The 26,640-nt window shown below is 29.6% G+C and overlaps 1 protein-coding gene across 1 annotated transcript; it reads left to right on the plus strand.

The window, feature by feature from the left end:
- Positions 1 to 24,064: 24,064 nt before the first annotated feature.
- On the plus strand, positions 24,065 to 26,295 carry LOC123293666 (piggyBac transposable element-derived protein 3-like). Its single transcript, XM_044874550.1, has 2 exons — positions 24,065 to 24,296; positions 24,372 to 26,295. The coding sequence occupies exons 1-2, from the start codon at positions 24,083 to 24,085 to the stop codon at positions 26,078 to 26,080; spliced, it is 1,923 nt and encodes a 640-aa protein (XP_044730485.1). The 5' UTR covers positions 24,065 to 24,082; the 3' UTR covers positions 26,081 to 26,295.
- The last annotated feature ends 345 nt before the right edge of the window (positions 26,296 to 26,640 follow it).

Raw genomic sequence — 26,640 nt, forward strand, 5'->3', positions numbered from 1 at the left:
CTTGCTGCATTAGAAGCTGGGAAAATAAGAAACTAATAATAACTATTCAATTTTCAATGTAAGTCATAATTACAATCTATTGAGTTAGATATGCATCTATACAATTATATTAATAAAGTAGTGTATCGTTACCATGGAAACGCTTGAAGTAAAACTCATGCACGATGGCAAAATTAAGATATTGGAGTATGCAAGCATTTTTGGTCAGGTGCTTTGCATTCTGCGGATAGAAGAATAACTAAGAAAAGTAGCTAATACAGACTAATAGAGCTATACTCACTGTCAGAAAAAATGCCACAGTTAAAACATTCTAAGCGTACTCATCATATGTTATGTTATAATAGTAACACTTAGAATGTTTTAAAACGAGCATTTTTTCTGACATTGAATATACATACAGTAGAAGAAATATTTTCTTCGTTCTATGGGGGTGGAAGATGGAAGTATATACAGATCATCGTCATACAGGAGAAGATAATAAAAATAAAGCAAAAGGCTTCGTTCAATGTCTTGATTATGAGAATAGTTTGGTTCGTTGAACTATTCATCCCTCTAAAATTAAATTAGTGAAATTTTCACTAATTCAGCTAGTGAAATTTTTTTCACTGTAAAATTAGTGATTTTACTAGATTAATCAGTGAAACATTCACTATCTCAATTAGTGATTTCAATTTTCACTAATTCAATAGTAGTTTTCATCAATTAGCAGTTGTTTTGTCACTAATTGTATTAGTCAGTTTAGAATTCACTAATTATGCAGTTATTTTTACTTGGTTATCAGTGATTGTTCCCCCTTTTTATTTAAAGTATGCTGTTTATTTACTTGTACGAACGGAGACATATAACATACTAGTGTGAACCAAGACATAACAGTATAATAAAAGAATATTTTAGTTTTATGACCTATGATTCTTTCATTACTTCAACAGTTTCAAATGATCTTTCGTGCAAAGAAGACTGTCAAATTTTGATTTAAAAATTTTGATCCAGAGTAAGTGAAGTTTTTTCTCTTGTAATCAGTTACATTGCAATGTTTTAATCATAGCGCCGGCACACAAAATTTTTTAATCCAATAGTTATTTTATATGTTTCTAGGAAGAGAGGAATTTGAAAAAATTTTCCGAAGAAGTAACTGCGAACTCCAAAGAAAGCATTCAACCCTACATAATAATAGAATCGGGACAATCTGGAGACAGTTCATTTATTCAAGGCGATGGAAGTAGGCAAAAAACTGGAACCAATATTTGCATTTGATTGACTATACAGATGTTATTATGAATTAAATTTGGAGTATCCAAAGGAATTAATGAATTTTTATAATTTAATCGATTATTTCATTTTTAAAATGGGAGTAAAACCCAAAAATATTGTATCAGCTATTCATATAACTATGTAATTCATTAAAATCAATAATGAAATTCATAATAGTTTTAACATAAGTTCTACAATGAAAAATGTACTTTTGCAGTAACCGATAACTTTCTTTCTAGTGCTTCAACTAGAAAATTTATAATATATGATGAACAAAGACAATACAATTTTTATTAAATGAACATATTTTTTCCTTTTCCTAATAAAAAATTATTTTACTTACAAGTACTCAATTGAATAGAATAAATAGTATTTTTAACTGATAAATAAGTGAATTTTGCTAATTCACAACAATAAAAGAATTAGTAAATTCTGTTTATTTAATTGGCGGTTTTCACTAATAGACCGTTTGATGTAACTAATGGATTAGTGAAAAGTACTGTCACCATTAAATAAGTTATTTTCACTCACAAATTAGTGATTTAAATTTTCACTTATAAATTAGTGAAATATATTTCCATTTATCAATTAGTGAATCTTATTTTCACTGATGAATTAGTGATTTCTTTTTTCACTGAATCATTCAGTGAATTTTCACTAATTCTAAGTTGCTGGATTTCAACTAAAAAAATTAGTGAAATTTCACTGTGAATTAGTGAAATTTCACTAATTTTATTTTAGAGAGATTGCTGGTTTATCAAAATAAAAAGTTAATTATTATAGGACCAATCACCAGGTGGTGGGAAGGGAGTGGTCCAAACTTCCAAGTTCCAAGTGGAGATGATGTTACATAAAAAACCAGAGAACTACGTTGAGTAAAGAAATATTGTATAATATCGTGTTGGAAATAAAAACATCAATCATTTCAAGACTCAAGATACAAACTTCTGAAGCAAAAACGAAAAAAAGCGACACTTTTCATGTTCTCCAGTGTTATGTTGAGAAATGTGGAAAATTATTAGAGTAAACGACAATATTAAACAATGATTTAGATTAGTTTTTCGTAAATTGTCGCAGCAAAATGCAACGACCTTTGTCATTTTACTGACGAAATGAAAAAAAAATTTTCTTGGGCTAAAAAAAGAATTTGTAAACTCGGAAAAAACCTTTGTTTCTGAGCCACGATGCGTTTATTTTAAGCTTTATTTAGTTTCACCTGACGTTCTTGGTAATCAAAATTTAAGTTAATTTTCTGATGAACTTCCATATGTAAATCGAAAACGCAATGTCAGTGAATGCAATGTAAGTATTACCTGATAATTACATCGTTTCCACAATAATTAATATAAATACGTTTTTTAATTTTAAATATAATATTTTTTAGATAGTTAAGATAGTAATTTTTCTTATGATTTACTCAAACATGACTATTGGATAAAGCTTGAAGCAACCCGAATCATTTCATAATATAAAAATAATAATTTTAATCCTAATTCAGCCCAATGTTCGAGCAAAGGTCTCTTTTAACAGCTTCCAATTATCCCTATTCCTTGCCTTACGTATTATGCTTTTACAAATTGTCATGTATGAGAGACTCATAAGAAAAATTATTTTCTACTTTTTAGTACAACAAAAGCTTGTTCTAAAACAGTATTATTTATTTTGGACAAAATATGTCTCAATAATATTTGCTATCGTCAATCTTAAAAAAATATTATCGATATCAACCGCTTTTGCACCTTATATATATATATATATATATATATATATATATATATATATATATATATATATATATATATATATATATATATTATAGCTTGAAAAAAGGTGACATTATGCGGATTTTGTTTTTGTGTTTATATCTCATGGAATCTGATAATGGAAGTAATTCACAAACGATAAACACACACCAAGAATAAAAACACTTTTAAAGAATAAATAATATTATCATATAAATATTTTTCTTATAAACGAAGAAATGCTCTCTCCAGAAGAAAAAAACCTGACATTTTTATAATATACGTTTTTGTGATATACCTTTTTAAAAACAAGCAAGTATTTCTCTCGTCTTCCTCGAGTCATTTAAGTAATTTATGTAAATTTCCTTGTCTATTTCTTTCTACTTATAAGAGACGAAAATTCACGTCATATTATACGGATATAATAATACAATATCACTATAGAGTGTAAACACTCAGTTTTGATAAACACATTCACAAATATAAACCAAAATTGTACATTATTGGACGCATAAACAACACAGGGTCGTAAAACAAACAAAAAAATTAGGATGATAAAAATTATTATATCTATCTACCGGGATATCTTTAAAATTACGTCAAGAATAATAATTTAATATCTTATAATTTATATGCGCTGTGACATTTTTTTTATAAAGGGCGATTTGCTGAAGATCAAAATGAATCCTGTTGAGGAATTAAAACTCCTCTGACATCAGTCAACCAATGAGGTGTTTGATCAGGAGTTTTACACAAACTAAACAAATGTACTCGTTAAAATGTATACACGCAGTGATTTCTTGATTGAATATTGATAAATGTGGAATTTCGAATACTCTTACATGTATTCGAAATATTGACGCGCATGAACGCTGAAGTATAAACGACCTTCATCTCTGTTCTTTTTAGTAAGATATTTTTTTCTATCGACTTGAATAAGTAAGAAATAGTGCAGGAGGGTCATGATTTAAAATTGGTTCTTACTCTCATATACGGAATTTGAGAATCATCTGCAATCTCATTTGCCGAATAAAGTATGAAAAAACTATTGCTCATATTTCTAATGACGCATATACATGAAGTTTCAATTAAAAGAAATTCATTAATTATAGCAGGATTCCAAAATTTGATTGTTATCTGCCTTCATAAGCTTCTTTTAAAAATGGGTAGCTTTTTTCCATGGACTTGATGAATTAATTCAAATTTTGTCCCTTGGTGGATATCTGCAAATGGAAAAATCCCTTTTTTGGGATACAAAAATGCTACAATAGCCTATTTTTGTAACTGCCAAGGCAATTTTCCGATAATGTACTTTATTTTGAAGGTTGTAGTGTCTATCTGTGGAATTGTAGCTCCTAAACAGATGAACAAATTTTAATTATTTAAATTTTGTTTGAAAGATAATTTGATCGAGAGTATTTTTAGGTATGTTCCAAGTGAGATTTTAGGATTCGGTACCCGATAACAACTAGAAAACTCTGATGATGATCTTTAAATGGCTGATTTTCTTGAAACATAGCTAAGAACACTCGCGATCAAATTACTCGAACTACACTATTCAAACAAACAATAATCAAAATCGGTTCATCCGCCTAAGAACTACGTTGCCATAAGCGAATCATTTAAACCTGATTTTATGAACCATCGAACTATAAATAGGAGTGTTGTGTGTCTGTCTGTGGCATCGTAGCACGCAAACATATGAACCAATTTTGATATTTTTGGTTTCGTTTGTTCTTCGCTATGTTCAGATGCGAGTTCCGGTTTCCGTACCCGAAAAAACTTAAGCACCTTGATAACCCGCTTTTTAAACATTTTTATTCACTCCAATTATTATTTCTTTCATCAATGAAGAAATAACATCCTTCTGTACTATCATTTATAAACCGTTAGTTTATATTATAAAAAGGGACATGTAATCGATTTCATACTAACTTACATAGGCTATAATATCCTTACCACGTAATTGATAGTAAAATACTCCCATACTTAAAACGCAATTAAATATTCATGTTTAAATTGTATTTAAATTTAAGGGCCGTGAAAGGATGAAACTTAATCCCTTGAGTGAATTATAATTTATTATTCATGCATGAAAAAAAGAAAGTGTTGAAATTATTTTATTTTGTAAGTATAATCTATTTTATTAAATTAATATAAATTGATTAAAATTATTTTAGTGATATTATTGCAATTTCAAAATTATCATTTATTTTTTCAATTGACTTTCAAAATTCTTTTCTTGATGTTTAGCTTGATGCTATAATACACAATCAAAAATTTTCCATTAAAGGTACGAAATAAATTTATTAAAACGTTTCTGCAACAAAATTCATTAATACACTATCATGGGTTCCATATTTGTTTCAAGGGCTAATATATGAGCGAATAAATAACATGAAAAATGAAAAACATGTCCCTGCAATAGTCGGTTTAAATAAAAAAATCTATCTAATGGAATAAAATTTGGCTAAAATATCAAAAAAATTGATTTCTATACTGTATGACGTCAGCAAAATCACAAAAATTTGATTTTGTTTTATCACACCTTATCCAATTTTTAAAAAACAAACTTTTAATCCCACTAATTTTGGGTCATATTTTTCAGATATTTCATTAAATTGAACGTAGCTTCAACAAATGTTACTAATACACTATCGTGGGTTCCACATTTATCTTAAGGACTAATATAAGCGAATAACCAACATAAAAACTGAAAAACATGACCCCAAATTAGTAGGATTCAAAAAAAAATTCATTTAAATTGGATAAAATTTTTCCAAAATATCAAAACAAATTGATTTTTTATACTCTATGACGTCATTAAAATCACAAAAATTTGATTTTGCTCTATCACACCCAAATTATATCCAATTTTTGAAAACAAAACAGATAATCCTTCTAATTTTCGGTCATATTTTTCAAATTTATCATCAAATTTGACGAATCTTTCATAAATACACTGCCACGGTTTCTACATTTTATACAATTGCTTATTTAAGCGAACTAACATGAAAATAAAAATTATGACTGAGATAAGTGCCAAATTCATATCTCACCGGCATAGGTAAAATTAATTAATTAAACTCTTATGAGGACATTATCCAATGACTGACATTAATCAATCTGAATAATCCTGTAGGTATATTGAGACAGTATACTCCCACTCATACAGACTATTGAGCTTAATTTAAACGCCATTATGAAAAATTATTATATGTTTTTCGGTGACAAAAAAAAAAATTATATATAGTATGTAATATTAGGGTCAACATTGGCGGTATAAACAACATGCAGAAGATGTAACAAACAACAGGACTTCCTTCTGTAATAGTACAAATATACAGACAGTGTTAACGTTTTACTCACAGTAGAAAAGGTGATATAGGATGACGATATAGGTTTGAGTGGTTTTTATATATTATTATTATTATTATTATTATTATAGGGGATGAGAAAACATTGTATGTTATAATGACGCTTTTCGTTCTTGTGTTGTCGTCTCCTTCTTCAAAGAAGTTGGGGGTGTTTGATGGTGGTTTGGCTCTTCGTATATTTTAAGCTTAACGATTGAAAGTTACTGTTTTTACTACAAAAATGGAAATCGAAAATATACCTACATTCAAGAACAAATATTAGGACGTGGTTGAATTTACTTCGCCAATCGGAGTCGGAGTCTAGTCATCGGTTGTTGCGTACTTTGAACTGCGCTTCAGGCTGTCTAAGTGATTGAAAACAGAAGATAAAAAATTAAAAACAAAAGACAGTTCGCAGTAAGAAGACTGAGGACAAAATCTCGCGCATATTGGCGCCTTTTTTTCTGCTACTCTCTCCACTCCAGTCACGTCCTTGTATTTGTATGTTCTTGCCTACAATGCTGAAAAAAATCGCTTTGGATACAAAATTGGAAGACTATTGCGTTATTGCCTACACAAACATTTTATTACTCCCGATAATATGTTTTTGCTAGGTAAGCTTCAATTTGAGGAATTAAAACCCAAACATTTTTTGACCCTCAAAAAAAAAAAGTGTTTGTTGTCCGTCACTATAAAAATTAATATTTTAAGTATATCGGCCGACGAATTCCTTACTTTTTCGAAACGGCATCTTAACGTACAACACATCAAAATTAACAAAATTGAAAGTGCAATAAAAATTGATCAAAAAACGAAGAAGTTGTGTGAATTCAATGATTTTTGCCCATCTCCTTTTAGCAAAATAAAGGTATAAATGTAATCTCTATAGCGATACCACTTAATGACGTCACTAAACTATCTCACTTATCTTTCTCTATGTTTAATAAGAAATTTTAAACGTTCATATGTTGCATACTATTAAAAATTTTGAAAAACCAACTTCACTTTTCTGCCCGACCAGTGGGAATTCTTCACCTTGAAGTGATAAAAAATATTTAAGTCAACATCTTTATTATTGTACGAACGACGACCCGATTTCAACTTAAACTGTGTCACCAGGCACGTTATCAGGTAGATGTAGTACATTTTATCCGGTTTTTATGGGTGAATCTGGTAAAATCTCGGCCCTTTAAAGATTTTTGGTCAGTAAATGTTAAAGGAATATAACCAACTTACTACATCTGAGCCAAAATATTTACCGTACGAAGATAATAATTAACCAATACAGAAAGGTAATTATCTGTAGTCAGAAAGCCAAATTTACCACAATTCAATTCTATATGTGTCTGAATGAATGGAATCATTGTTCATATTGGTGGTGTTTGTGTAAATATACACAAACACGTACCAAACACTGCCAGGGTAGCCAAACCAATCCCACATTTTTATCCATAAAACTGTCAATAAAATGGTTGATGACTCATAAAATAAAAATTATCAATTTTTATCACCAATTCACCAAAATACAACAAGCAAATATTATATTCTCTTTATATTCCATGTAGCTTTGTTGTAGCTTCTAGTAGGCTAACTATACCATCACCTTATACTTAAAGATTGCTTCACTTGCTATATGCAAGGTTCCGTAGAAAAAATTTCTGGTTTTGATGACTTTGGAGATTATGTACGAGTGCTACTCAACCATCTCGGAATTCCATTTAAGATGATTTTTTTAAAATTCGGGTGGCTTCAAGTGTATTTTATCGTTTTCTTGGCTTAATTGTGCTATCGACTGAATTCATTGTGTATCAAGCAGAAGTGATGACAACGAAATATTTGAAGGAATGTCATTGAATAGGATAACGGTATTTCTATCCTCTCTTCGAATAGTCAAGTTCGATACTTTTTGACCTTGGATTCGTGATAAGCGACCGCAAAAAAGCGCCAAAAGGTGATATTCAAGGTGAAATTTAAAATTTAAAATTTTTTTCTCTGTTACTTCTAGGGGTGCTTTTAATGAGGATGGAACGACATTCAGTTGCTTTTTGTCCTCAAATTCATGATAAACGACTCCAAAAACCGCAGAAAGGCAATTTATCAGGTGAAATTCAGAATTTTCCAAATCTTTTAACCATTGACACTTCCAGGGGTAGTTTTAATGGGGTTGCAACCGTATTCAGATTATATTTAACCTTGAATTCATGAACAGCAATCGCGAAAATCTTCGGAAGACGATTTTTGAGGTGAAATTTTGATTTGTTTTCATTGTTACTACTTGGAGTGCTTTGAGGATGGGAAAATTACCGTAATTTTCTTAGTTTCCTTTGTAACGCCAAGGTTAGTGCGGCTGAATGTTCCTGAAAGTCTAAGGAACACGTACACAAAAAAAATTTTTAATCAGAGTTGTTCCATAACTTTTCCACATTTTCCGGATTGTACTAGTTATTCTTATTTTCGTCTTATATTGTCAAGTTATAACATAAATCACCATCAAAATTGAAAAAATATTTTTGTTAATAGTCGGGCACCACGATTTTTGTTTTCAATAATTTATTAACGTTTTAACTTTAATTTAAATAGCTTCTATTTTCAATTCCCACCGACTAGTATTGGAGAATTCTATGAAAATATATCATCCATCTACTTTTATGCAATAAAACCATGTTAAATATACTTTTGAAGTCATTTAACAGTATTTGAAGAAATCAGCCGTTGCATTTAATATATCGAAATGTTTTAAAAACGTCAGAAAAAATGTTTTATTGGATGTCGTTTTTATTTAAAATATTATAATCTAAGAGAAAAAGCTCAGAGAATTTACTTTTCGGTGGAAACTAGAGTTTCGACTCTTAATTTTTATCTGAGTAAAAAAAATATTTGTTTAACGTCCGAATGATGTACAACAGATAAAATAAAAATCAGAACCATCCTGTTTTGGCAAAAAGACCAGGTCTTATCAAGCTCGTTTTTAGCTTTTATTAGCTTTATTTTCTCTTACATACTAGTATAGCGTATAGTTTTTCTTCGTCTTTTTTACAGTATATTTTAATAAAATAGTTGTGTTGGACAGAATAATACCCTCAAATCATGTATATTAGATTTTATATATAAAAATTTATATTTATGTTACACTTTAGTCGCCGTCAAATTCGATAATTTGTGTTTGGGTATTGTTTTAGTCGATGTCTATTATAACAGCAATATCATTTATTAAAAGAGGGTAAACATATTTTAGGATACCGTATTATAATATATAGTATCGTAAATATATTTAGTATGGTTTTAATATAATCATTTAGGGTTAATACACCTCAATTAGTCATGGCGCTGAATCCCCTTTTGTACTGTCAATAACGTTGGTTATTTAAACATTCTTTGTTTTACATTAATTTAGTTTATTTCTTAAACTCCTTTGTCATCATTTGTAACACTAATTCACTAAGTATGAATATACAAATGTGGCGAAATCTTTCAACGTAATTTTACTAAATTTGTAGATGCCCGATTTTCTAGAAAATTGGCAAGCTGTTATAAAAACCGATGAAAATACAATAATTTAGAAGCTTTATTCTAGTATTCCGACCAGAATCATCAAAATAAAAAAGATCTAGGAGTGTCGTGGGACACCCGTTAGGGGCTATATTCCTTTTGTACCTTGGTACATTATAAATGTAGCACTTACTATTTTTATTTACAACATATTTTTCTGAAGATTTATGGTGTTATTTTAGAAGTCAAATACTTGTTTGATTCTGTAAAGAATTTAATTTTATAGCTACTTTTAGTTTTTACTATATGAAATAATTGCAGTATTAGATGATTAAAAAAATACATACTTATGATTCAGTAGTCAACCCAATATGTGAGTACATTACGTTTAGTTTGATCAGGCTATTTATTCAGACATAACTTAAATGAGGAACAGGCTTAGATATTTATTGGATTTAATATAATATTTAGAAGGATGTAGTTTGGTAAGGGTGAGGTTAAGCAAAGATTCAGAAGTTACAAAAGTTACTTAAAAAGACGTTTTAAATAATATTTGATCAATTTTGGGTAGGGTTGATTTGACCTTTTTTCACGATTTCATCCCCTCCAGCTCCACGGCTCCAGGGGGAGGGGTCCCGGAGGGGGTTATATCAAACCTAGGACCATGTTGATATAAACCATGACACGAAGTTTTACTGCTGCCAACTCAGCCTCTCCTTAGAAAATCCATTTTCCTGTATTTGGAAAGATTTTCCCTGGGCCTTCTCGAATTTTCCCGGATATGTGGCTTAAACCAATCCTAGGAACATCTTAAGGTCTGTGCCTAGTTTAATCGGAATCGTTAGAGCAATTTTTTAGAAAAACCCAAAAATCCTGTTTTGGCCTAGAGGGAAGTATCCTTGAAAAAAAGTCTAGGGAAAAAATGAAAAAATCATCTAGAATTATAACCAAACTGAAACTATGTACCGAGTTTGAGAAAAATCGGTTGAAAATTGAAGGTTCCAGCTTGGTAACAGACATACCTACATACCGGCATACGCAATATTTTTTAAAAGCCACTTTTTTGGAATCAGGGTAGAATAATAAAGTAAAAAAACGTCCAATGCACCATCTGATTGAATGCCCATCTACTTTGAATTTTTGAATTGGTGATTAAAAACTATTTTTGTTAAGTGTAAATTTTCATACTTGACAGACATTTTATATGATGTGGGGATGTTAATGGATTGACTTGAACTTTTTTTTACTTCAATAATACAACAGTTTTATAATACCTACCTATATAAATACAGTGTGTCGCAGATGAAGGCACCTTTATATTTTGTTGTGTGAAGGCACCTATCTTACACGGTTATGAGTTAGATTTTTTAGGATACTACACCGAAATCTGTACGTTAAACTCACTTTACTACAAATTGTCAAAAAGGGCCAATTCATAATATTTTGCCACATTTTTAATTTTTTCATTATTTTGGTCTAACTCAAATTTATTACAAGTTTATTGAAATATTTGAATACATAACACTATTAAATTATGAATTTGTGCAGTTTTTACATTTCATGGCACAAGAGTTATTAAATTTTAAAAATTAAATTAGTAATAATTATGATTAAATACCAAAATAATGAAAAAAAAATGCGAATTTTGTCATAAAAATAGTATATGGGTACAAAAAACTATTCTAATCTACTTTTATAAATATTTTTTTCGATATCTCTATCCATCTCTGACGCTAGGCAAAATATTAAGAACCAACCCTATATATCAATTTGTAGTAAGCTTAGCTTAAAGATCAGATTTCGGTTAGGTTAGGTTAGGTTAGGTTAGGTTAGGTTATATTGGCTCTCCGCGAAGCACACAGCTAGGCTATAGAGCCCATTGTGATACCATATATGTGTTTTACCACCTTTCCGCTGATAATTTCATTTATCTGCTCCTCAATTTCAGAAGCTGAGTACACCTCCTTCATGCATATACCATGCACTACACCAGCCCATCACAATTATGAATTAAATTAATTTTGTTACGACGGCGGGAATCGAACCCGCTACTCTAAGCATTACGTGAACGGAATTGGTACCGCCTTAACCAACTGAACTAATAGGGCGATAGATTTCGGTTAAATATCTTAAAAAATGTGACCCAACACCCTGCATGACTGCAAAATTTCAAATCGATATTCTTATAAATATGAGAGTGTCTTCATTTATTAAATGCGACACACTGTATAAACTGTAGATAATATGCCGGTGCCGGTAAACGGTATATAAAAAGGGATGAGTCTTTTGATTTATATTTTTATATCTCAATAAAATATTACTTATAAATTTATATAATTTATAGCTGTAAAATATTGTATTGTCCATTGTGCATTTGCCTTTAAAAACATAAAACATTATTTATATATGTAATGAGTTTTCTAAATAAAAATTATTGGTTCTAACCTAGATATGTGTTTTTTTTTTCTACATATAATTTTCTAAGCAAATCAAAATGTATGGTGATTGATATTCTGTCCTACTTTTTTTTATTTGAGATAAGATATTTCTACCAATTGGTTGAAGGTTTTTGGTTCAGTAACTCAACGTTGAAGAAGAATAATTTAGTTTTCATATGTATTGTACGTTTATAAATATATAGGATGCCCAATTTCCCCATACAAGTATTTCTTCAACGTAGTGTTTTTGAGTAAAATAACCCCAGAGAAAATTGTTCTACTATCAGAAAAGCATATTTCTCGTTCCTTGAATTCCACTTGTCTTTTAAAGTGATCCCGACATCTACTCGTTTTCGTAACTGATAAGAAACGAAAATTTTAAATTTATTCTTCATACATAAAAAAAAAACTTTTGTGCGAAATATTTTTAGCGAATTTCCGAAGGAAATGGAGCTATTGCTTTGGTACTGATGATGGAATTTTGATAAAACTTATCCAAATGTTCAGCGATCCTACCTAATAGATGACAAAAATGACCATCGTTAAAGTATATGTATATATAAATTTGATTATATTTATGTAATTGCTCGCAATTTGAGTACGATTTGAATAAAATTTGGTGTTGAGAAGAGTTTTGATATTTGAATGGCCAAGTTCGTTAATGAGGAAATCGACCGGTAAACAAGAGGGTGGAGGTTGTGCACAAAGAACAAAATTTTAAATTTTTTCAATATAATAAATATTTTTGTACTTTTTGATCAGTTTTAAGCAAAAAATACTCTAGTGATTTTTTCTCTAGGCGCTTAGTTTTCGAAATAAAAATTCTTGGAAAAATAAAAATATGCAATTTTCGCTTTAAAAAAAAAATATTTTTTCAATCTCTGAGGGAATTCGTTTTGCTAACGCACCTGCGCTACGATCTTTTTTGTCTATGTAAATAGAATGTAAATATCTGTGTAAACTTGACTAATCTGTTTTGAGAAATTTTGTTAGAATTTTTACACAGGCTACCTTTGGAACTTTACTAAAAAGAGAGCTTTTAAGAAAATGATTCAGTGCGCGTATTCAAGTAAGGTATAATTTGCAACAGCTCAAACAGTTCATCGAGAGCAAGGACGTTAATGAGAAACTGGGTCCGTTTAATGTAGTTGCCTATTTCGATTGAATACAAAATTTATTATCGCTGCTAAAATAAAATTACTTTGCCAGTTAATAATCTCTAAAATTGCGGTTCAAAAATTAAAAGAGGAGTAAACAGAAAAATTTTAGAGATTTATCAATACATAAATAAAAAAGATGCAAAGAAAATAAATAAATGAATATAATAAAATTGTATTTATATTATTGATATGCTACTTTAAAGATATTTTAATCAGTTTAAACATGTGACCGGAATATTATAATAATCGTTAGATTACAACAAATCTAGTTAGATTTTCAACTGTCGATAAATTGGGAACGGACGAAAAAATTTGCAATCTAATGCTTTAACTTTTGTTAAAGTGGTCATTTTTATTTGCTAAATCGTAAACTTGGCATGGCAAAATGTACAGAGAGGGCTAATTGGAAGAACATGAATTATGTAGAAGTTGATTCTGCATAACAAATATAAAGTTAAAATAAATTTAAGGTAGTATGGGTAAAATATAAAAATAAACTTAGAACAGGTTTATTATATTAAAGATAAGCATCTAAATACTGTTTTATTCAAGTTTGAGGATGCCTTATCGACTTATATAATGAAATAATGAAAATTAAAAATCGTAGTTTTTAAAATGACACAATGGGATCCCGTGCATTATTCTTTATACAAGACCAAAATTCGCATATTGTCAAAAAACTGTTTCACATAATAATGCACCAAAAAGGATTTAAGTTTAAAAAATTTATTTAATCATAATTCACATTGTAATTTCCGTATGTTTCATTATGAGTATGATAATTTTAAAAATCATTAACAGATGTCTTCATAACTCAGCGCTTTAAACCGTTGTAACGTTGCCAAATCTATTATTTTCTATTATAATATAGGAATTATAACTGCAATAACCAATAAATGGTAATCAAATGAATGGTAAAAATACATTCTTTTTTTTTAAATAGAATTTTATGTATTATTAATTGTTATAAAATCAGTTTAATTATTACGCTAAATTATGGTAATATGTGTTTTAAATTTTGTACGCTATTTAAAATTTTGAAAAAAAGATGGTCTATTGTCGACCCATACTACCAAAACTCTAAACAAAGTTACTTTTTTTTTACAATTTATAGAAATTGAGCATGTGTTTGAACATGATACACTAACACCTGTGACAATAAGACTCAATAAGACTACATACAGAAATTAATGAGAAATTCCCTGTTCATTATCTATCATCAGTTTACAAGCAGGCTAGATTTATTATAAATTAACGATTCGTACGTTAATCCGGTGGTACGTATACAAAATTACTGTTTGTAGTTGTTGTTGAATAATTTAAAACAACGAAAAATATACGAGGAAAAAGTTAAATCGTACAATATAATAATAATAATATCTACCACCCATAAGATAATATGGTCGTATTCATACCAGAAAAAATATTCCCAAATTGGCCATTTATTTAAGTTTTTTTTTATTATATCCAAGATGGAACATAAATAAAGATAACTATTTCTTTTCCTTTACATATTTTCATTTGAAAATATAGGGTAAGGAATTCATGACGTCTTTGAAAACTACCACAAAAGGTAAACATGAATATCACTCTGTCTTTCTTCATAAAATGAAAAGTTTAGATTGATAAAAATAAAACATTAACATTAAAAAGAGGCAATTTCGAAAAAAGGCTAAAACTCTCCTTAAAAGCCTATATGAATCAGTTTTTTTAGTCAAATTGTATGTGATTCAGATTAAGTATGTTTATTTTCCTAAAAAAATTCATAAATTATTAGATTACTTTCAAATTATGAACACAGTTATTAAAAAAATTACAAGATGATGATGTAATAATAAGCATTAATACGTATACACGCTATGCCTTAAGTAGGAGTTATTAAAACTGATGAGTAAGCTTAACTTTCGATTTTCCCGGGTTAAATATGGTTAAAAAATTTGTTGCCACTCACATATTTACTTGTCACGGGGCTCACGGGATGGCTTGTTACAGTACTCACGGGATTTTGTTGCTGACTCTGTGCACCCTAACCAGTAAAGTGTAAGCAGCAACAAATTTTCCAACCAAATTTTACTCGGAAAAATCGAAAGTTAAGCTTAAGCGTGGACAGTATTAATTTTGTCACAATTGCAAAAATTTAATTTTTTCAAATTTTTTTAAACCAACAAATTAGCAACATTTTTCTCGATCGGTTGGAGCAACAAAATCGGTTTTTTGGCAATCAATTATTAAAAATTTCCCTATTTAACCATTCATTAAAAATTTTAATTAACTTTTCTAGTGAATTATTTTCGTTCATTGTTTTGATGCTTATTTTGTACAGATTCGACTCAATAGAATTTTTCATCCATTTATACTTACTTGTTCTTTTGTTATTTATATTTTCAGTTTCATTATCCTTGAAGTAGTTATCATACGTTACTTCTAAAGGAAAATGTTGCGATACTAATTACTCCCCTACTTGCATATTTGTAGATTCTACGATATCTCCTGTTATAATTGCCTAATCAATAACGCTTTTTCCATTTTTTGCTATAGAAATCCTATTTCCATTACAATCACCTGATGGCTCGCACAGAATGTTAATTGGTATGTTTAGTTTAATTGCTACATTGGTTGTTTATTTCCCTGTTATTTATAGCATCAGAGTTGTATTCGTCATACTCCATGTCATCCCATTAGGATTTTTCTCCTATTCTTACGTTGTAATCCCTTCCTAACAATATCTTCGCGTTTAGATATTTTTGATAGAACGTTATAATTTCTTCTTCTAGTTTTTCCAAAAGCATATTGTTATACTGATTAGTATATTCCGGTGGCCAATACACAACAAATATTATTACACTTCTGTCCTTAAAACTTATTTTTACCCACAAAACATTATCCAAATTGCTTTAAATTTCTTTAACATTAGGTACCTTCTTGACTATTTTTATATAATATTGCAATTCCCCCATGATTTCTACCTCGATTGAATAACCTTTTCTCACATATTAAAATTAATTAGAAACTAATAAACAACAAATTATGGTGTTTTTTTTTCATTTCGGCCAATTTTGCATTGCCAGTTTTACAGACCTGAAAATAATACAAAAATTCAAGAGGATAATTTATTTATTTCCTACACTATATTTACGATTATTGTCTGGGTTACTTTTTTATATTAATAATAATAAATATATGAATACCTCTCTCTTTCTTTCTCTCTCTCACTTATATTTTTTAGTCCTAAATGTGTACAATAATTCATTTTTTGGTAAATAATTGAAATAACTAGTAGCCTGGTAATTCTTAGACATAAAGTTTATTATAATTTATTTACCGTACGTACGTTCCAGACAAATAAAATGAAAAAATTTATGATAAAAATAAAATATTGTTATTATTGATGTAAGTTTTGATAGCTGTTTTGGTTTGTTTTGTTTTTCCTGTGGCGATTTTTATATTTATATTTGTAGACTTTTTATTTTTAGTGATGTTATTTCATATTGATGATTTAAGTTATTTTTTCAGTTCCTTTTGGGTTTTGGGGTTATTGGAAAACTTTTTAAAATTCCAAATGTTAGAGAAACTTTATTGGTCTAATTGTTTTATATCCTCTTCCTCCAAAAAACAGTCAAATATCAATTTTTTTAACCAAGGAAAGCTACTTTAGGTTTATAGGGTCATTTCATTTAAAAAAGGTTTCTAGTGATTTTTTCGTCAAGTTTTTCAAGTTATTGACAGTTTAATGTTTGGAAAACTTCAAAAAAAGTCATTTTAAACACTGAAAAACAATGCTAAAAATTAAATTTTTGAGCTGATTACAATCATAATAATATGATCTCTTGTTTGATTCACAAAGCCTAAATTTTTAATTGTTCAAAGGATGTTATAATTTTCATTAATAACAATATGTAAGACTGAAATATTTATTATCTCTATATTTCACATTTTTATTAATGGGAATTAATAAATTTCAAATATAAGTAGGATCATTTGTGAGCTAGAAAAAAAGAAATGTCTGGTTTTTTGTGTTGCAACTGTCAAAATGATTTGTACCGTTGATTTTTGTACACACTGTATGTTAAATTTAAATATTTTATATTAAATTTCATAACCAATCATTCCAAATATTCTAATTATGCTTCATTTATTAACAAAGGAAATGTCAAACATATTTAATTATTGAATTTAATGTATCGACAGACCTTATAGGGAAATTATTTAGTAAAAGGTTTTCTATTAAGAACGATAGAAGTTTAAACTGAATTTATTTTTAACCCCCGAACCAAAAATAATGGTTTTATAAGTGTGACCGCTATGTGTGTGGGTATGTTTGTCCGTCCGGGAGTATCATAGCTCGCAAACGGATTAACCAATTGTGACTTTTTTATTGAGAGGCAATTGTAGAGAAATTGTTCTTGGCTATTTTACAAGAATATAAAACCGCATTTTGTCGGAGGTCTTTTAAATTTTAGCATGAGGAACAGGTAACTTAACCACAGGACCATGACTTAACTAATTGAGAATACTATCAATATTTCAAAATAACAAACTATAAAATAATTGTCGGCTGGTCGGTATCGAACACTTTTTTTAACCCCCGAACTAAAAAAAGGGGTGTTTTAAGTTTGGACGCTATGTCTGTGTATTTGTCTGTCTGTGTCATCGTAGGGTCTTAACGGATGAACCGATGTTCATTTTTTTTGGAAGGTAATTTAACGGAGAGTGTTCTTTCAAGTGCAAGATTAGTGTTCCATACCCAAAAAACTAAAACATTGGCGATGATCTTCAAAATCAATTCAGTTTGGAAAAGGCATGACATGTAATTAACATATAAATAATTACTATGGAAATTAATGGTCAAATAAACCTGGCTATATTCATTTCGAAAAGTGAAATGGTAAAATAATTAGATCATTCAAAACAATAATTCAAAAGAACAAGGTCAACTCAAATATTTCAATTTCAATTAAAATAATTTCCAAAAATTTGTCCCAAAAAATGATAGCTCTCTAAGTATCCTTTTCATTTCATCTGATGTCCTTGACCATCACTTTGACATTGATTTAAGAAGGAGTGTTATAAGTTTAAAGTGTTTATCTATGCGTCTGTGTGTTTGTCAGTGGCATCGTAGCGCCTAAACGGTCGTTCCGACTTGATTGAGAATATTTTATAGCTGAGTTTCCAAAAATCGGTTTACAAGGAATAAATCGCATTTGTCGGGGGTTTTTTAAATTTTGCACTTGTTTTGTATAGCTCTTATCTGCCGAACGCACGTTAAGGAATTTTATACAGTTACAAAAAATTGTATACTTAATACACAAGTTCTTTATTTAAAAGCTCTATCGTACTCAGTAGAAAACCCTTTATATTAAAACAGATTCACTGTTTTGGTAAGTTGTATTATTTACCTATCCATTTATGAAGAATCTAGGTATGTTAGATAACTTGTAGTTATTTCTAGTTTTCAATTCAATTACGTCAAAAGGTTTGCTTTATTAGAAAGGGTAGTTTGATCAAATTTTAAAATGTAGGAATTTTAGTAAGTGATAAAAGAGGAAATAATTATTGATCATTCGTTGTTTGAAATCAATCAAATTCATACTCGTTAAACACTTCTAGGACTAATATAGTAAGGTTTTTTAAGTAAGTTGTACACAAAATGGCAATAATATTATTTTAAGTGAGGTTAAAGTTTAAATTTTAAAATTCATTTACTAATGAAAATATTACACGAATAATCGTTAAAAGATTTCTAGCGGAACTAATTTTTAAATACTGGTCAGTTTCATAAAATAATCACACTTAAATCTATTGATTTAAAAACATTCAACTATCAGGATGAGGTTAATACGGATGAAAATTTAAGTAGACGTACATATTTTTAAATTTTGATTCTATAGCGCGTTTTGGCATTATTTATAATTTGTTCACTCGAATTATTAATAGTATTGTCAATGAGGTCATGATCTCGTGGGGTTGCTGCCCGCTCCTCATGCGGAAGATCGTCATGTCAACAAACTCATCCAGAATTAACAATTTTTTGACAGTATTGAAATAAATTAAAAAATTAAAAATTTTAAATTAAAAATACGCTAAATGAAAAAAGTTTTTACCAGGTGTCCCATGACACCTCTCATTGCATTCTGGTTTCATTGTGTTGCCTATACGTACATAGCAACATTCTTGATCACACCGGGTGATCCAAATTAACAGCAAGACTTTATCAAATGGTAAATATCGATAAAATAATGATAATTTCACAATGCATTTATGGTACGAGAAACCGTTCTTTTCTGGATGTTAGGTGTGTTGCAATTTTGGAAGAGAAAATGTATTTTTGTGAATATTTTCTAAAATTCTGCTTAGAAAATCTTCCCTCATCCTCGTTTTGAGGAAAAATCTCTAACCACTGCAAACACTGTTAGTTGCCACTAACTTAATTGCAAATACAAAAACATTATGCAGTTTTCCATGCTTGGGACATTTTCAGTACCCTCATTAAACAAAGCCGGTATGTGGATGAGGGCGCATTCCTGGCTATAATTCTATTAAAAAATTATCATTAACTTAATGTTATTCATCATTTTATGAAGTCCTGCTGTTATGACTTGCACCATCCTGTATACTGAAAATAATCAAATAGATTCTGCCCAAATATCTTCACTCAGCTCCTGTACGAATGGTATACATATTCTTCTATATTTCTCGGATGTGGTTCAGAAACATTAAGACCACATCTTTTCTAATTATTGATTATGTTGTATAAACCATAATGTTTTTATCACTTCTTCCCACCAACGAATTAGCAATAGTATACTTTTGTTACTCGTCATAAAACTTTTGCACAATGGTTAATGATTTCAATGGTTCATTTGAATCCTTTTATCACATTTTGATGTCAATGATATGAAAACGTATTTATGGTAACATTATGTCAACTTTATTGCAAAATAACGCAAGCTAAGGAATAAATGAAAACCTTAAACTAGTCTATTATCAGACTATATAATTGTTTAATATTCTCTTCGATGTTTTATTACGAACTTACTTTTACGAAATTTTTACATTGTCTTTGTTATAAAAACCATCGAAAATTCTCTCAAAATTCTTTCCTATAGGTCCGATTCACTTAAATATTTGACGGAACGTATTATGACATCAGAGGGTGGTAGCCCTCCTTTCTAGAAGGTGGACAAAGTTAGAGCCAAAATAACAACGGTGATCAAAAAAGGGGCAAATTCTTAGCAAAAAGTGTCATCTAAGCATATTTCGAAAAGTTAATACTTTCCGAGTTATTGGCGATTAAAATTCGCCGTTTTTCGAAAATCACGTTTTTCAATAGTTTTTCTCAAATAATTAGCAAAATTGATATCCTACTAAAAAAAAACTTCATACAGAAAATCTAGCTTATTAATAGAAGAAAATATTACTTTCCTATTTTATTCGCCTTCGTAAGATATTTTTTGAGATACAGCTAGTTGAAGACAACTGCCTTTTCGCTGGCAACACTATTGGAGTATTTAACATAAAAAAATTGAAAAAATTGACGATTTTGAAAAAATTATATCGTAATCTAAAAAGAGAAGGTTTTTAAAATGTTTTTAAAAAAAAGCATTATAAAAACCTTTTAATTGAAAAAACTTTCAAATCATTTTCACGAAAATTAACGAATTTATAATGAAAAGTTGCCTGTATCGATTATATTCCGCACAAAAACTGATGAATTTACCACGGGAACTAAAATTAATCTTGTCGCTTTCCAATTTACTTTATTTAAGTAATACCAGTTTACTATATTTAAATAATACTTAAAAAGTGCAAGCAGTTTCGGATAAATATTTGTTTTGAAATATTGCAATTTAAATGCAATAAATTTTTCGAAACGAACAAAAAAAAAAATTTGAACTATTTCATTTTTAACCGACTTCAAATAAAACCGGAGCAGGTTATTAATTCGACTGTATTTTTTTAATGTGTGTTACCTTTGATTTTTCGACTGGGTCAACCGATTTTAATGATTCTTTATCTGTTTGAAAGCTGGTACTTCCCGTGTGGTCCCATTTCATTTTTGTCCAGTTCTGACAACGGCATCTATGAGAAAACCATTAAAGTCTTAAATTAAGAGGATGAATCGCCAACCGATTTCGATGACACTTTTTTTAGTGACAAATTAGTTAGTATACTTCAGTTTCACTAAAAATCACAAAATAAAAATAAACTTTTAACAAAAAGAAAACCGATCTCAAAAGAAAAACTTTTCCAAAATAAATGCGCTAAAAAAAAAATAATGATAATATAATGTAGTTAAAATTATTGTTATTTTTGTAGTCGGTGTCAGCAAAGATAATGTAACAAACTGTTCTGTTAGAGTTGTTTCCTTGGCTGGCACCGGTTCCAACAATAACAATAATTTTAACTACATTATATTATCTTTTTTACTTTTGAGTGCATGATAATTTATTTTGGAAAAGTTTTTCTTTTGAAGTCGCTTTTCTTTTTGTTCAAAGTTTTTTTATAAAATTGTGATTTTTAACATATTATCTTATGGAAGAACTCACAATAATGTTAATTTTACACGAATTAATCGGTGAATGATTTGTTTTTTTACTAAGAATCTAATGTTTTCTTGGAAAAATATAATAAAAATAAAAAAAGTAGGATTTGACCAAACCAATTAAATACTTCTTTTAAATGTTTTTTCAAAATGATATAATCCAATTGAAATCAGTTCATATCCCTTCTTTAGTTTAATATTATTAAACGAAATATATTAATATCTACTGATTATCATTGGCTGCTGGTTATCGAATCATAGTCAGTGAATGAACAAATTTATCAATTTTTGCCATACCTGTAGCGCCCAAACTAGAGCTCAAATCCAAAATTGGTAAATGACTTTTTCCTTCGTCTTTATGAGCTTATTCTGTAGGCCGACGATCTGCAGTCAATAACAGAACACCCTGTATATATAACCAATAAAACACATCAGATTGAGAATATAATCCTTGGTACAAATTATAATTTTTGTAAATTTTCATTTTTTTGTAATTAGGCTAATATCATTAATCATCCCTATGTTATTTTTTTTATTTTATTTTTTTGGGAATGGTAAACGTATTTATACACATACAAATTTAAAAAAACAAATTCTGTTAAAATATAATATAAATATTTATGAATAAAAATGTCGTTTTTCTATGAATAAATTTTATATTGTTACAAATATGAAGGACTGTTGAATTTTTATGACTTCCGATTTTTTATGTGTGTTCTCAATGGTGGTATGTTGTTTAGTTAATTTCACAACACATAATAATAATCATAATAATAATCATAATAATTTCTAGAATTTTCTTTTTAAAATATTCTCAGGTTCAAATTTATGAATATACACGTATGGGTGTATATTTATGTAGAGAAGAAGGGATGCATAAATTTAAAAAAAGCGAATAAAAAAAAATTATATAACTTTTTTTTTTACCACATATAGGAGTCAACATTTGAATTCATTATTCTTTTTTCTATATGGCTGAAATTTTTTGGCATGTTTATTACATACTTTGAATAAGTTTTTATTTTGAGCATCACTGTACCTATACTCCGAATGTGGTCATTAGGCCACAATCTGTATTAATTAAAATAATAAAAAATAGAGATAATATTTTTCACTCGAAAATTCTCTGGTGAGTTTTCAAAAGGTTTTTATGTAGGTTTGATAAGAGCTTGAAGAAAATATTTCTGAATTCCATTTTCGGTATCAACCAATCACAACCAATAAACTAGCAGTGATGTATAAAATATGCTAATATTCCTTCACAAAATTTAAGAGCTGTAACTTTGTCATATAATAAATGTAGCTAAATGAAAAGTAAAAAAAGAGCAAAAATTACATTCCTCTTCTAGCCAATAAACATCATATTACAGTAATCCTAGAAAAAATGCTATAAATAAATCACATTTTTGGAGGAAACCCGACTTTTTGGTTGCGGGTAGGATGGTCAAATATAAGTTTAAATTTGAAAAGGCGGGATGCTACACCTAATTGGGGAAAGGCCGCTATCTTGGTTTGCAGGAGTGAGTTTTGTTTTTATTTTTGCAATAACTGCTACACTATTGATTTTAGCGAAAAAAGTGCCGGAAGCAGATTTTTGTATGAGTCACATATTAAACAATATACTGAAAAGTTAGTGCAAAATTCGGGACAAATATTTTCCATTTTGCGATTTATGCATTTTTTTGCAAAAGTCATGGAAAAGAATCTCAATGAATGTTATAATCAGCATAACGGGCAATAACATTTGTCTAAATAATTGTTTAACCCTTAAATGCGCAGTGTAGTTTAAAAACAACGAAATGAAACGCATAGATAAATGACCAGTTTTTTTTTTTTTTTTTTTTAATAAATAGAACTAACATGTTTCTGAACGAATAAAGAATAATTTTTTAAGTTGGTAAAATTGAATTTGACATTTGCTTTGACATAACATCTGATCTTATGTAAAAGCGCGGCAATCCGTAACTTTTTGTCGATAACAAAAATTGGCTGCAGTTTTTGAATCACAATTTTCGCAAGTAAGTCATTCGATTATATGTATAATTGTTTGTTATATCATTAATTTTATATTTAATTTACAATTTATTAAAAAAAATCATAAAGCATGGTGATAAGACCTAATTTATGCTTGTTGTGTAAAAACAACAGTGCGCATTGGTGGTATGTATTTTATGCATGTATGGTAAATGTGTTATTTGGGTTTTTCAGCATGCCACGCTCGTTAGGCTTGTTAGATAGTGAAATAAGAGAATATTTAGAGAAACTTGATGACTCGGAAGACGGATTGGATGGTTCGGACTCTGAACCGGAGGATGAAGGTAATTATTACCGAAACGTTCACGAGCTTATGAATGATCTTGAAAATGAAGATGAATTGGAAAACATTGAATTAGATGAGATGAATGAAGATCCTCCATTAGTTACTGAGGATACGGAAAATGCGCAAGAACAGGAGGACCCTCCCCTTGAAGAAAGCAATGATGAAGAAGTGAGCATACCAGGAGCACCTCAAAGAAACAGGCCCCTACTATGGAAAAAAAGAAATCTCGTTACTAATGAAGATGACCTTGTGTTTAGAGGTAATACTCAAATACCAGAAGCTTTATTGAATTGTAATACACCATTTGAATTCTTTTCATATTTTTTTACTCCAAATTTGAAAAAAGAAATTGTTTACGAAAGTAACCTTTATGCCACACAAAAGCAAATATCTAACCCAGAGACTATAAACGAAAATATACTAAATAAATTTCTAGGCATACTAGTTTTTACATCCGTCATAAAATTTCCAAATACAAGGTTATATTGGAGTGATAAATTTGGATATGATCTTATCAAAAACACCATGTCACAAAAGAAGTTTGAAAAAGTAAGATCGATTATTCACTTTGCTGATAACACTAAATGTCTCCCAAAGGAACATCCTGATTATGATAGACTCTATAGGATCAGACCACTTATCGAAACACTAAATCATGTGTTTGGCACCGTCCCTATGGATCAAAGGCTATCCATAGACGAGCAGATGTGCGCTACAAAAATGAGCCACTATATAAAACAGTACTTGCCTAACAAACCACACAAGTGGGGCTTCAAATTGTACCTTATCTGCAGTCTGCAAGGATATGCTCACAAATTTGAGCTATATGCAGGAGGAGGCAATAAAAATACTGCATCTTTACCAGGAGAACCAGATTTAGGAGAATCTGGGAACACTGTCATAAGGTTGGCTCGAATGGTACCTCGTCATGTAAACCACATAATATATTTCGACAACTTTTATACTTCTTTGCCGCTTCTCACCTATTTGGCCAAGGAAGGAATATATTCTTTAGGGACAGTTCGGGTAAACCGCGTACGAAATTCTAAATTACCAGATAAAAGAACAATAATGAAAAAAAATGTTGCAAGGGGTTTTTACGAAGAGAACGTAGCGAATGTAGATGGTACTGAAGTGAGCGCAGTTGTTTGGAAAGATAACAAGCCTGTCAATCTTCTTTCAACTTACGTAGGTGCCGAACCAGCCACCACTGTATCAAGATTCGACAAAAGGAGGAAAGAAAGAGTTGAGATCCCATGCCCCAAAATAATTCGTGAGTATAACACTCACATGGGAGGGGTGGACCTGTTAGATTCTTTTATAGGACGCTATCACATAACGATGAAGAGCAGGAAATGGACTATGCGTCTTTTTTACCACTTTTTGGACCTCTGTGTCATCAACTCATGGGTAATGTACAAGAAAGTGCACAATCAACTGGGTACCAGCAAATTGTTAAATTTAGCTCAATTTAGATTAGACGTTGCAGAGACATTGTGTCAGACTGGGTTGCCTATCAGTGGTTGCAAGCGTGGCCGTCCCAGTACCAGCAGTATACAGGCTCAACTTGAAATGAAGAGGAGTCGCACATCAGCTCAGTCAGTTCCGTCTAAAAATGTTAGGTTGGACCAAACATCACACTGGTCAGTTTGGTTAGAAAAACAGCAACGATGCAAATACCCCAAATGTACTGGATACACATTTAAAAAGTGTGAAAAATGTCAGGTATCTTTATGCGACACCAAACAGAAAAATTGTTACTATAAGTACCATACTGAATAAACATAATAAATATAGATTAAAAAAATCACTTCATTTTTACTTACTCATACATCATAATGACCCCTAAATGCGCAATGTGGTTTTTAAACAACCAACACATTTTATGAAAAAAATTACATAAAAACTAAGTCAATCTTTTTTTAAATATTTTTCCCTGTAAGTATAGAAGCTAAGTTACAAAATATATTTTTTTTTAACAAAATAGAAAATTCGCGCATCTAAGGGTTAATATGACTCGTTGTTCTCGCGTCAGAGGTAGCCAAAGTTAGGCACTCCCGAACTTAGCGTATATAGAGCTTTTTAGAAGAAGCTTCTGCTCCTCTAAAACACTAATTACGCTTTTTTGAGAAAAAATATATACGTTGTTGTTATCAATTGAATATTTTAAAAATAGAAAAACTAAGAGAAAGCAAGTTAATGCTGTTGTTTCAGATTTAATTTTACATTGCATTTAAGAATTACTTATTATTTTCCTTGCATTTTTCATAATAAATTCTGCGCAAAGTTTCCACCACTTCTTATATCTAACGAAATGTATATCCAAATATTATTTGACGTCA

Source organism: Chrysoperla carnea, chromosome 2 (genome assembly GCF_905475395.1).
Source record: "Chrysoperla carnea chromosome 2, inChrCarn1.1, whole genome shotgun sequence".
NCBI lineage: Eukaryota > Metazoa > Arthropoda > Insecta > Neuroptera > Chrysopidae > Chrysoperla > Chrysoperla carnea.